Source organism: Trachymyrmex cornetzi, unplaced genomic scaffold, assembly GCF_001594075.2.
Source record: "Trachymyrmex cornetzi isolate Tcor2-1 unplaced genomic scaffold, Tcor1.1 scaffold47, whole genome shotgun sequence".
Classification (NCBI taxonomy): domain Eukaryota; kingdom Metazoa; phylum Arthropoda; class Insecta; order Hymenoptera; family Formicidae; genus Trachymyrmex; species Trachymyrmex cornetzi.
The window spans coordinates 883,281-896,786 of NW_017299509.1; the positions used below are offsets into that span (position 1 = coordinate 883,281).

A 13,506-nucleotide genomic window follows, 5' to 3' on the forward strand; every position below is an offset into this window, starting at 1 on the left:
TTTAAAAATGTTTTCTGCGCGAGATAAAATCTAATATTTATCATGTCATATCTTTAGCACAAAACAATCTTCAACAATGCTCTCTCTCGTCACAGAAAAGATTTTATATTAAGTATTATCTCGATTAAAACATCATTTTGTGCCAAAAATCTTTTCAAGCATTTTTTTATTTAGAATAATTTTATTTAATTTCGTAAATGTTTTGTGTCAGAGGATAAACTTTATCGAGTATCTTAAACTGAGGTTTCCGAGTTCAAACGCAAAAGAAATTTGTTCGATTTAGGATGTGCCAATTGTTCGGTGAGATTAAAATGCGGTAATCTATGTACTGTGCACAAGAGTGCCACTTCGCCCTGTCTCAACTGAAACTCACAACCGTTAGCGATCGGGCGAGAGGGTAGCTCTCCTTCGCATACCAAGGCCCAGTGATGCGATCGTTTTTGTCTCTCTTTCTCGTTTGATAGCACCGGACTCGCAGCGAAGAATGGTTCCAGGAAGGCGCGCGGCGCCGCATCTTGAGCCAAACATCGGGCGAGACGGTTCAAAATAGATTCTACGGAATGACGCGGCTGTTGCCGGGTGATTCTCAAATATTTCTGTAAAGCTCTTGCCATAGAGGGAAACACTGCTTGCGCAGCTTCCATAGGGTCCATCGGTCCAGGATTTGGCGTGGATTCTACCTCGGAATGCAAACGTTTGATATGCGCAAATGCCTCTTCGGCGGCAGTGATGAGTCTTGCACGACGTTTCCGCACTCGCCGCTCGTAATCATGCTCCTCGTAAAAGCGCTCATTGTGACTCGAATCACGACGACGGGCTTGTGCTGTCAGGACTGCCCGGTCTCCGCTTCCGGCGCGCGATTGCATACCACCGGTCACTCCACCGTCAACCTCGTAAAACTTGAAACTTGATTGCTTTCTACCAGACTTCGAGACTGGCAACCTTTCCAAATATGGATTGTAAATTGGAAACTCTGTATAGTATTTTTCTAGAACCCATACGGCTGCTCTCTGTATCGATAACTGGCCAATCGCGTAAGATCTCGATTCACCATCTGGCGATCTAACGACCTGTGAACGAAAATAATGTATATAATTCAAAATGCATGTTGCAATTGGATATCATTGAGAACAATATGAAGAACATTTAGCACCTTAAGATAAAACGTAGGTTGTAAATGACGAACTTCGATAAGGAGCACTGCGGTGTAATGTATAAACAGGAGTGTATTGGCAAGGGTACCTGCATAATTTACTAAACTTTTGTACTCTGTTATTTCGCCATTAGCAACAGTCTTAGCACTCTCGGTGACCTGAAAAATATCGAACACTTTAGTAACAATATATATATATATTTACAAAGATAGCGTTTTCCAGCAAAAGATACAACTAACATAGTGTAATATAGTGAATCATTACTTTGATTCTGTATCTTGAAAAAAGATGAAAATTATAAAGGTGAATGAATTTACTAAGTATCTCTTGCTGGAAAACGCATATAATTGCATGAATCACATCTAGAATGATTACCTGTACAACATAAAAAAGCCAATAAGTACAAATGCACAGGGTGGTGAGCAGCAGCACTCCCGCCTTGAATAAAAATATGCGTGGCATGGTAGCGGTTCGCGGACGCAGAAACACTGCCCAGCTACCGATGGCCAATAGCACCAGTTTGAAGGCCAATCCTAGCAGTTCGCCTTTACACTCGGCGTTGCATGACAGTAGATGCAATTTCTGTTGCATTGTCAGTACCGTTGTCGAGTCGGGAAAGAATCCCAATTTAGGCAAAATAACCATGGCTGTAGGACTTATAAAGGCGCATATCCCGAGTATCATTGCCACGATTGGACCAACATAGCGATTGCAGCTGGAACCAAACGTGCTATCGGTTTCGTTTGGCCAGTGGCTTACATCCTCGGTCGATTCTGACCTATCCGAGGTGTTGCCGGTGACGGCTGTAGTGTTTTCTCCCCAATTCTCATCCTGAGGCAGTATCTGCACCTCAATCACTTCTTGGCCCATGTTATCCACACTGTCTCCTCGTACGTTGACTGTTGTTTGAAACGGAGCCATTTCACTAGTATCCAAATTCTGTCTCTCCTTTCTTTGACTTCGATTGCTCCTGTCACAGAAGATTACAAAAGATTAATGAAAACCAAATCATAAGAGATCTTTAACAATCACAATTTTAGTATTAAAATAGCTTGCTGGTTTTAGTTGTATATCATGCTTCCTTGGTTTCCTAATGATAAGAATGATCCAAAGAACCTCTTCTAGATTATGTATCGTGAAACTGAAAAAAGTACTTACCTCCATTCATTCAATTATACAATTATGCAACTAAAACTAGCGGCTTATTCCATCAATAAGCGACTGCTGAAGAGCTCTTATGACTTCTATTGTGTACAACCTCGCAAGACACCACATTCGGAGAATTAAAACGTCAACTTCTTTAGAATGATTAGATGAAATTCATGGGATATACCTAGTGGTGCGGTGAGAATGCTGCCTGTGATGCTGTTTTGAACTGTGAGATCTATGATGCTTCTGGGAGCTCCTGCTGTGGTGGCTATGGCTATGCTCGCTAGCCCCGGACTTTACGCTCTCCGTCTCCATTCCACGACAAAGGCTACCGCCCGCTCGCTACCCCATAAGAGCATACCCTCCTTCGCGCGCGGACGAACGACGGACACATGTATCGCGACGCCGCACGACGTAGCCTCGGTCAGCTCCAATGTTCCGTTTTACCTCGTCAAAGTACGCTATCGCCGCGCGTCCACGATCCAGGCATTCCCGGAGCGTCGCGGCGTCGCGGTCACGTGCACTCTTGACATTCCGTTATCCGGTCGAGGCGATTCGTAGGGAACAGGTTACCGCCGACACCGGTATGATGTGAGATCGGTACCGGAACGATCGACGAAACCACAATTCTCGGCGTCGAACGCGTAAAAAACAGACGCCGACACGCCTAACGTTTTATTATTCCCACCCCCTCTGTCCGGCTCCAAGCAGCCGGGCTACCACATTCCGTAGTAATTGCTGCGATTGAAAACACTGCGGAGCCGCTAGGGGAATTTTATCCTGACGATACGCTAGAGAAAGACTAGAGGAACCCATATTCATGGACATTATTTACGAATTTATGATATAAAAATATAATATTCTCATACAATATGGATACATTCCACTTTGCGTTTGCAATACCTTGTTTAACATTGGCTAAACAACAATTCATCCATGTTGTTTATCAATCAAGTGTCAAACAAGGGTTCCACTTGACATTGCAAATGTAAAGTAAAACCAGAGAGAAAAACTCTGATAAACACATGGAATGCACCCTATAAGAGGCAAGAGATATCACTTATCTAATCGTTCCTGTATTGGCTGTATTATAGAACAATTAAAATGGATCAAACCATTTTCGTGATCAAGTGACTTTTATTTGATATTTATCATGTTTAAAATAATAAATTAAATAAATATATAATTTTATATAAATAAAAATATGTTGAACTATCAAGACAGTCAACAAATTTTTTCAATTAAAAATATTTGAAATATTTTTTAATAAAACACTTTTTGTACTTTCCTTCCAAATGTATTTCAAATGATTATTACAATTTATTACACGGCAATAGGAGTGGGTGGAGGTAGATCTTTGGACGGCTTCACCTCGGAAATCGGAACCGACGGTGGTACCTCTTCTTTCGGCTCCACGATAGATACATAATCGGGAAGAGGTTTTTTTGGGCCACTCTTGCCATTAGGATCCCAAGGAAGCATAATTTTAACCTTGATTCCCAATACCCCTAAAATATATTTAAAATAAAATACAGAATAAAAAATACAAATATAATACCAAATATAACACAAATTTTTTATTATATGTTATAAACTAAATACATACTTCGAACCAAATTTTACAAGTACATTATTATATTACGAATTAAAGAAATAATTATAATGCAATCATACCTTGTCGAAGAAGCACATGCCGGGTGGCGGTGTTCACATACTCGTTAGTCGGCTCGCCTGAGTGTATCATAAGGCCATCAACAAATTTCATCGATTTCGCTCTCTGACCACGCAGTTTACCACTGACAACCACCTCACAACCTTTAGCTCCTGACTCCATAATGAAACGAAGGACACCATAACACGCTCTAATTAAAAACAAAATTTTTAATAGAAAGAATGTAATAAAAAATAAGATTAACAAAAAATACATAGAATAAAGCTCTAAATTTTACCTTCGTACAGCAAGGCCACCGATCAGTTTGTATCGAAGGGATTCTGCCTGTGCAATTGCACATAAGCCACGCGTGGCAACCTTCTCGGCATACAACTCAACGTTCTGCGGTTCTTTAAAATTAAAACGTTTCTGTACTACAGAAGTAAGCTCTCTGATCCTACGTCCCTTTTCACCGAGCACGCTTTGTGTATGGGTAGCCAACAAGATAATTTCCGTTCGGTTTGGTGTAACACGAACTTCCACACCAGAATAGCCATCCTCAGCAAGTTCACGAGTCAAAAACTCGTTTAGCTCAGCCCTGAAGACACCGTCTCCCACAAACTGAAGATAAAAAAAAAGGTAAATATTAATATTAAATTTAATTTCTTTATCATACATAATTTAGCATGAAAATTTGTTTATTAAAAAACCTATCATAAAATATTAAATATCAAATATAGAATAAAAGAGTGTTGCAAAATATACTAATATGTACCAATCTAGATTCTACAAAATTTTATATATTTTAAATAATTTTGTAACGAGACACATGGAATCGTGAAGACCACATGTGAAAGAGTCCACATGTGACATTGAAAGCATTTCCATTACGATTTATGGTTCTAGCATTATTTTGCTTTATTTCGATGAAATATTATTCCAAAAATTTTCAGCACTGCAACAAATATATTTCTATGCTTGCTCAAATTTATTATATATTTCATATTTATTATAAATTCTTGAAAATACTACTAACCTTCCTCTTTTTCGATATTGAACGATTCTCCATATTCAGGATACTGCTGAATCACAGATTTCTTTCAACTGAATTACGACTAAAATATAAAGAGAATTACGTTAATTATAATTGTGCTTAAATATATGTAAATCTCAATTTATAAATTCCTAAATTTATAACATTAATAGACCACTTACTTTTCTTAACCTTTCGTGTTTTACACGACTTCGTGAAGGCCGCATGCGGAGTCTACAATACAATCGCAAACTCACTTTAAAGTCATGACAACCAATCAGAAACCGTTATATCAACTGTTGACGCTTTTGATTGGTTCTTGCGACTTACGACGATACGATATCCAATAAGAACATTTACTTCCTAGAGTTTCTAGCTGGTAATATTTTTGTCTCGAGAAAAAATAGCGTTTTCCATTGGAAAAACTAGTGCAACACTGGTGTAATTGAATGCAAATTAACTTATTTATTTCCAGTGTTTTAATAAATAATTTAATCCTTTTAAAGTTATGAGGTTATCGTGACATCAAAAAATACGTAATTTAAAAGGGTTAAATTATTTATTAATACTGAAAATATGTGAATTAATTCGCATTCAAGCGTACTCTGCGTGCATCAGTTGCACTAATTTTCCAAGTGGAAAATTTTCCTATTGGCAGTGTGAAGCCTGCATAACGGCGTCTGCTAGCACTGGCACTACTGCGTTTGCGCGAGACTCCATCTCGCAACGTACAGCTTGTCGCTTGTCGTTTCGCGGCTTGTATCGGTGTTGTTACGACGATCTTTCTCCCGTTGTGGTTTCCATTATTGCTTTCTCTGCCTCGAGTCTCTAATCTACACGCTTCTGAAAGCTGCTTTGGTTGATTCCCCGTGCTCGCGTCGTATGAGGCACGGTGAAATTTTATCGTTTACATTCTCCATCGACGGGCACACGTTTCCAGGATGCCCAAGAGGAAGCATCAGGCCCTCATAGATTCCGACAGTAGCGGGAGTGCGTCGGAGAGCGGTTCGGACTTGGACAATGTAAATAGCTTAGCTTTTATGTAAAAGTCCTGTGCCATTCACTTCCGCGTCCATTATCATACCGCATGTTTATCTCCGTTCACGAATCTTGAAAAGTGTACGTTAAACTGCGTCCACTAAGCGATTTTGCATAATTTACGGTAATACCCAATACAAGTGCATAAACATATATGTACGAATTTTATGCAATATTAAACCAAGTCTTTTTTAAGATTCTAATGTGAATACACAACTAGGTAATAAAAGTCTTAAATGGTCAAGCTGGATCTTCAGTGGTTAAATAATTCAGTGAATTATTAATTTCTCAATTACGAATGAATTTTAAGATGAAACAATATGAATTTTAACTTTTTATTTTTAAATTATCTGAATTTTTTCTTTTGAATGCTTAATTATATATTTTATTTTAAAATGGAGAATGTAGAGCAGTTGCAAGAAGTACATTACGTGTAATATAAAATATAAAATGTAATATATAATTGTTTATAACACATATAATATCATATAATAATGTGATTGCTTGTCAAAACTCATGGAGCACAATGCAATATGGAACTGAGCTATTTTATTATTAGTAATTGAGCACATGTCTCTTCACTAAATTTTAGGATCTATTGTCATTGGCAAAGAAAAAGAAAGGAAAGTCGCAAGATGATTCTCAATCGAATGAGGATAACGGATCCATTAAGAAGGACACCAAACATGATTCAGATATATCAGATTCTGATGATTGGAATAACAAAACTGGAAAAACAAAGAAGAAAAAGTCGCCATCAAAGAGGAGTAAACGAAAGATGACAAAGTCCAGCTCAGAGGATAGTGCCAGTGAGAAAGAACCAGCTAAACAGCTTTCGGAGCCAGAAGAAGGTATATGGAAATTAAATCTTTTACAAATGTGTACTTTATTTTTTCTTAAATATATGAATATGATCTCTTAAGTTTTGCTATTATAAATAACAATCACTTTATTGTAACAGGTGAGGTATCAGATTCAGATCCGAGTGGTTCCAGTTCCAGCCAAGAAGAATTCAACGATGGCTACGATGACAAACTTATGGGAGATGCGGAGGATCAAGCTAGACTTGCACAAATGACTGAGAAAGAACGTGAACAAGAAATCTTTAAACGAATTGAACAACGTGAAATTATGAAAACAAGATTTGATATTGAGAAGAAATTAAGAATGGCCAAGAAACAGGAATTGAAAAAACAAAAGGAATCGAAAAAGAAGGAGAAGGGTATTGAAGAGAAGCAGAAAATAGATCGAGCCCCAGATCCTAAAGAGAGGAGTAAAGATCGTAAGAAGACAATAGAAGAAAAGCAAGACAAGAAGTTTCATGCAATGTCGTTGCTCAAAGCTAGACGTGAAGAGAAGAAGGAACGAGGTAGGTTTCTCATATATTGTTACCTTCTTTGCATTAGAAATATTGCAAATATTTCTAATCCCATTCTTTTATTAATAGAGGAAAAAGAGAAACAGAGGATAGAGCAGCAACAACAACAATCAAAGGATATGGAAGAAGAAGAATTGGAAGATGATCATAAAGCGGCTGCAAACAAAACAAAACTTAAGGCATCTGATATATATTCCGATGACAGTGGTTCATCGGATAGTGGAGAAGAGGAAGAAGTAACTAAGCCAGCACCTGTACGTAGATCATCTTCGAGTGAAAGTCGCGATTCGGATTCCGACAATGATAAAAAGTAAGTTTTTAGGCTACTTTTTATTCAATGATATTTTTTGTATCTCTTATTCAATTATATTTTTATTCGATATCATTATTTTAGATCGATTACTAGCAACAAAGCTAGACCTAAGAAACCAGTGTACATCAGTACTAAGGAAGATCTAAATAAGATTCGACTATCCCGTCATAAGATGGAGAGATTTGTTCATTTACCTTTCTTTGATAGAGTAGTACAAGGTTGCTTTGTCAGAATAGGAATTGGCAATAATAATGGCAAACCTGTCTATAGAGTAGCTGAGATAAGCGGTGTGTGTGAGACAGGAAAGATTTATCAACTCGGTGGTACAAGAACGAATAAGGGATTGAAATTACGCCATGGTGCGCAAGAACGTGTGTTCAGGTTGGAATTTGTCTCAAATCAGGAATTCACAGATTCCGAATTTTTTAAGTGGAAAGAAACTTGTGCGCTACAAGGAATATCGACGCCTACGTTCGATGAAGTAGAACAAAAGTTAAAGGACATTAAGGAAGCGCTGGTATACGAATTCAAAGAAGAGGATATAGAAAAAATAGTACGTGAAAAGGAGAGATTTAAACAGACTCCTTACAATTACGCAATGAAGAAAGCACAGCTGATGAGAGAACGCGATGCGGCTAATTGTAGAGGAGATGACGAGACAGCTAGTCGACTTAATCAAGAATTGAGTGAATTAGAAGAGCGTGCATCAGAATTGGATAAAATGCGTACAGCAACAATTTCTAGTATATCATACATAAATGATCGCAACCGAAAGAAAAATGTAGAGGAAGCTGAGAAAGCTATAATGGTAATATTTAGGATATAATTTTTATTATAACATTTCAATTGATTAATGATATTTCAATTTCAATCGAATTTGTTATAACAGGAAGAACTGAAGGCTAATAAGGGTAAGAAAGTCGATGATCCATTCACCAGGCGAAGTACTAAGCCAAGGATGGTGTATAAGCCGGAAGATGAGTCTGAAGTGGTAGCAGTTCCAGTAAATGATAAATCGAATCCTCATCCGGCTGGAGATTCAGTGTCGGCTGTTGATAAAGAGAACGGACAGGAATCTAAGAAGAAGCAAAGTACAGAAGATCTATTTGACGCACATGACTTTGATATAACAATCGATTTGGAAGTTCCTATTCCAAGTAAGTTTTGCAAGAAGTATTGTAAGAAATTATAAATTTTTGCCCAGCAATTAAAACAAAACGAGATATATGTAGAGTACAAATATTTATATAATTTATACAATTTTATTTCTAGACAATCCTGTTAGCGTTTTACCGAAGCCCATTAATAATATCAAGGATACAGGACCTCGCCGATCGTTAAATCTAGAAGATTACAAAAAGAAACGCGGTCTTATCTAACAGTTCATATGTCTTAAACGTCATAAAGATACGATAAGGCTAAGTTGTCGAGGTTATCTTGTAATTAAAGATATCACCTCATCTATCGAATGCCCTGTTTAATAACAAGAACAGGGGATACGTTCTTATAATGATTGACTGAAAGATTAGGTTATTTATGACACTTGCAATGTTACTACTAATGAAGAATTTATCTGTTTAATACGTTGAGTGGTAGTGATTTCCTATACACGAAGAATTAAATATTACAGTTATGTAATATTACAGTTACATGATTAATAAAGGAATATTAAATGATACAAACTATATGATATCTAATGGAAATTTTGTTATAAATTTTTTTTAGTATTTTATAACAATGTCAGATTAATGATTATATCTACATATGAATATGTGACGCATACATATTATTTATGTAGGATGTATATTGGAGATCATTACTATATATAACTTAACCAAAATTTTGTTATGTACTCTTTATTCCCCATTAAGATCTATAAAAAAAGTATCAATAATCACTACCAACATTCATCATCATACTCAATGTATTAAAGAGATTTTAATTAAGGTTCCAATTCTTCAAAAAGGTTTCAACGAATCGGTTCCTATTATGTCCAAACAGCGACATTGTCATTGCTGGATGGAAAATATAATTGTACAGGGTGTTACAGATACATACTAGGCAGTACGACGGATTGCGCGGCAAACTTTGCATGGCCAAGCGTGGTTTAATAGACAATGACAGTGACTTTATACATTATAAAGTTTGTACTACAAAGTTTTATTATTTATGTTATAAAGTTCATGTTATAAAGTCATTGTCATTGTCTATTAAACCATGCTTGACCATGCAAAGTTTGCCGCGCAACTCGTCGTACTGCCTAGTATGTATCTGTAACACCCTGTACACATGCAATAATTGTGTATGTAGAACAATTGTTTGATTGATAATGACAGTACTTAAGGAATAAGGTTATTGAGATATATTACTTAGATGCTGCGAAAAAAATATAATTTTACGTTTTATCACATATCTTCCAATGCATATGGGAGACAACCATATCCCAAGTAGCACGCAATTCTTACAAAGCATTAACAAAGCGCTAAAAAAGTGCATATAATCACTTTTTAGCGCTTTACACAGTGCTGCTATGCTACTTAGGATACCTTACAATACTTAAATGAAAAATAGAAAAACCGGAAGACACGTATTTATACTGATCAAGTTATTTGCCAAATAACTAAATTTCTTACAAATCATTTATATAAAAATCAATTTTGATTACAGTAAATCGTATATAAGATTTTGCGTTGTATACAATAGAATAAAAATCTTGTTAAAAGGCCATTTTATCAGAAAATGGAAAACTGTTTGTGTTGTTCATTTGTGTACAGTATATTATCATTTTGACATCTCTCTCAATTTACTCATATATCTTCAATATTTTTTATTGAGGAAAAGCAAAACTGTATATAAGTATTTCAATGTTTTCGAATTATAATTTTTATCATTTGAGATCCTACAATATTAATGCAATGATAAAAAAAAGTATTTTTTTTGGCAATACCGATTCTCTTGTTGGAAAAGAAACTAACTAAATTTATTTAAAAATAGGTTAATATACTGCCTTATCGGTTACTTATTTTTTTATTACTTTAATATTGCTGAAAAAGATTGTGTCAAACGTACGAAATGTATTACGATTTTATAATTGTATTTATGATATATGACATGTAGAAAATGTGTACAAAATGAATGTTGTGTATCGTATTACATAATATTAAATTATAATAAGGCGTCTTTATTGTCTCTACATTTCTTTTATCAAAATTGTACATACGTGTATTTAGGGACGGGGGGGATATTTAAGCACAGAAACTTCAGAATCTTTCTTCTAACCATGTAATAAATTATTATTTTCCTGATCTAGGAAATATTGTCAAGAAATTGTAACTGTGTATAGCCCTATTGCTAAATACTGTAAAACTGTAGAAAGCGTTTCTTATTTTTATGTAATATATGTTTGAAAAAATTGTAGATTCCGTATGTCCAGAAGTGATATATGTAGAAGAGGTTACCACTAACAAGAGACGATGGATTTGAGAGAGAGAGAGAGAAATCTGAACAATGTTGTTTGTAAAAGTTTATCATATTTTTTAATACATTAATTTCACTATTGTTTGCATTAACAACAATAACAGTACGGAAAACGTATTGTGTGCATACTATAATTGACAATTTGGCTTTCCAACTAAAACTAAAAAATAAGAGTGTCATCTTTTTTCGACTTAATGACACTCGTGTTTCAGTTTTAGCTGGAAAGTCAAGATGTCAATTCTGTTACACAGAGATACGTTTTCTACGCTGTTATTGTTGTTAATGTAATAATAGTGAAATTTGTGCATTCGAGAAAATAATGAATTTTTTTCTCTCTTTCTTTTTTGAAATTCATTATCTTCATCGTTTCTAAGGATGCGTTCCGTTTTGCGCTTGCAGCGCTTGTAAGCATCATTTGTCCTTGTTCAATATTTAATAGACAAGGATGAACTAATGCGTGAAAACGAAACGTATTCTTATTAGAGATGTGATTACCTCTTCTACATATATCATTATATATATCCATTAATATATGAGATCTACAGTTTTTTAACGCTGGGTTTCAAACGGCCTATTAGAAGAGGTTTCATGGCAAATTAATACTTTCAATGGTTTGCCATTGCCTTGCGAGAGGTGACGATCAAATAAAATCTGAGGTATATGTATTCTGGGCATGGATTTAAATTCGGATCTTTGGTACAGTGAGCAGCCACGTAATGCTCTACAACTCTACATCATGATCGCCATATAAGGATTATCGCGCCGAATACTGACATAAAATAGACGCAATATTTATACTTATAATACTCAGAAGCGATAAGAAGTGGATAAGATTATAAACTAGTATATATTATATTATAGCAAATTATATATACATTTATATGTAATAATATATATTATATATATTATTTGTATATAATTTTTATTTACTTAAATACATATATATAATTTGCTATTAATATTCGAGATACACACATCACACATGCATATAAGATACTTCATGTTTATATGTACTAATGTCTTTTTATCATTGCAATACGTGTTTCCTTTATTAATACATATTTTTCACATACAGTAGTTTTCATATATTACCGGCAATTATATAATTTATTGCAAATCTTAAAGTATATATTGTCTGCTCAAGATACATTGATCTTTTTGTAATAAACATATGTAATGATGCCACTTTCTTATGTACAAAATTAATAATATTGTAAATTATGTAACTGCTAACAGTATTTAACAAAATATATACATGTATGTGTGTGCGTGCGTGGATGGGGGTGTTTATTCTATTAGGATGTTTCATATTTATTCTACTAGACGATCTCATATGTATTTTTTAGATCGATTAAGCGCATTATCATGTTTGTCAAGAAATTCTGTATTTTGTTACGGTATGTTTCGCATATAATTTCTGTATCGAGCATCATCTTTGCTTTTCATTGTACTTCCATGAAATCTACCCTAACAGAAAATCTAATAGCGGCCTCGACTAACAATGAATTTTAATTAATTTAATTTATCGATTAAAATTCAGTCGATAAAATCGCTTAAAGTAATATTTTTAATTATTCTCTTTTTTTCATATGTTAAACATAACTGTTAGTCGTTTTTTTCTGAATTGAAAGTTATATAACAAAAAATTAATAATTGTATATTATCTATTATCTATGTTAACAGTACACTAACAGCTGATTAACGTTACTTGATATTACTTGAAGTTAATAATTAATTAAGATAATTGAAATCTGATGAATAAATATCGATAAATATTTTCGATTTCCCTAACGCGGGTTCTACAATGGAAGTCGTAGTGGTCGTAGGATTTTAAGTCATAGAAAATTACAATTGGCAATTACAGTCGAATATGAGAAGGATAATCGACTACGATTGGTCAATTTTCTACTACTCGAGGCCCTACGACCGCTACTACCCCGTACGAATGAATTGAAAATTTCTTTACGCGCATAGGCGCCGAAACTGCAAGTCTCGATACGCTCTTGGCCCTGTTTTACCGATCGCGGCGTTTCGCAGTCGCGTGTTTCGGTGTGCGCGTCGCGAGGACGAGGACTCGGCGCGCGCCGCGCAGTCGCGACGCGTGTGCGCCGGACAGATCGTCCGCACGCCGCTGCCCATATAAGGCAATTTCCCCACGTCCCTGGCGGCGATTGGGCCGCGTGACCGGCACGTCCCGCGTCGATGACTGATTCCTCCCGAAAGTCGCGTGTCCGCGAATCGATCTTGCGTAAGTCGCGTAAGTACACGCCGGATCGGCCTTGGTCGTCCTATCGGAAAATTCGCGCCGTTATC

The 13,506-nt window shown here is 35.7% G+C and overlaps 3 protein-coding genes across 3 annotated transcripts; 1 reads left to right on the forward strand and 2 right to left on the reverse strand.

The window, feature by feature from the left end:
- Nucleotides 1–2,989, reverse strand: Vang (Strabismus domain-containing protein Vang). The gene is made up of 4 exons (XM_018513471.1): nucleotides 2,488–2,989; nucleotides 1,530–2,124; nucleotides 1,154–1,312; nucleotides 1–1,070 (listed from the first exon to the last, which is right to left on the reverse strand). Exons 1-4 carry the CDS (start codon nucleotides 2,616–2,618, stop codon nucleotides 234–236), a joined length of 1,722 nt encoding a protein of 573 aa, XP_018368973.1. The 5' UTR covers nucleotides 2,619–2,989; the 3' UTR covers nucleotides 1–233.
- Nucleotides 2,990–3,584: 595 nt separating this feature from the next.
- Nucleotides 3,585–5,232, reverse strand: LOC108764993 (40S ribosomal protein S3). Its single transcript, XM_018513444.1, has 5 exons — nucleotides 5,170–5,232; nucleotides 4,991–5,069; nucleotides 4,253–4,575; nucleotides 3,978–4,165; nucleotides 3,585–3,811 (listed from the first exon to the last, which is right to left on the reverse strand). The coding sequence occupies exons 2-5, from the start codon at nucleotides 5,021–5,023 to the stop codon at nucleotides 3,627–3,629; spliced, it is 729 nt and encodes a 242-aa protein (XP_018368946.1). The 5' UTR covers nucleotides 5,024–5,069; nucleotides 5,170–5,232; the 3' UTR covers nucleotides 3,585–3,626.
- A 495-nt stretch (nucleotides 5,233–5,727) lies between these two features.
- On the forward strand, nucleotides 5,728–9,393 carry Rtf1 (RNA polymerase-associated protein Rtf1). The gene is made up of 7 exons (XM_018513441.1): nucleotides 5,728–6,009; nucleotides 6,618–6,876; nucleotides 6,987–7,394; nucleotides 7,473–7,713; nucleotides 7,798–8,524; nucleotides 8,606–8,873; nucleotides 8,989–9,393. Exons 1-7 carry the CDS (start codon nucleotides 5,929–5,931, stop codon nucleotides 9,093–9,095), a joined length of 2,091 nt encoding a protein of 696 aa, XP_018368943.1. The 5' UTR covers nucleotides 5,728–5,928; the 3' UTR covers nucleotides 9,096–9,393.
- The last annotated feature ends 4,113 nt before the right edge of the window (nucleotides 9,394–13,506 follow it).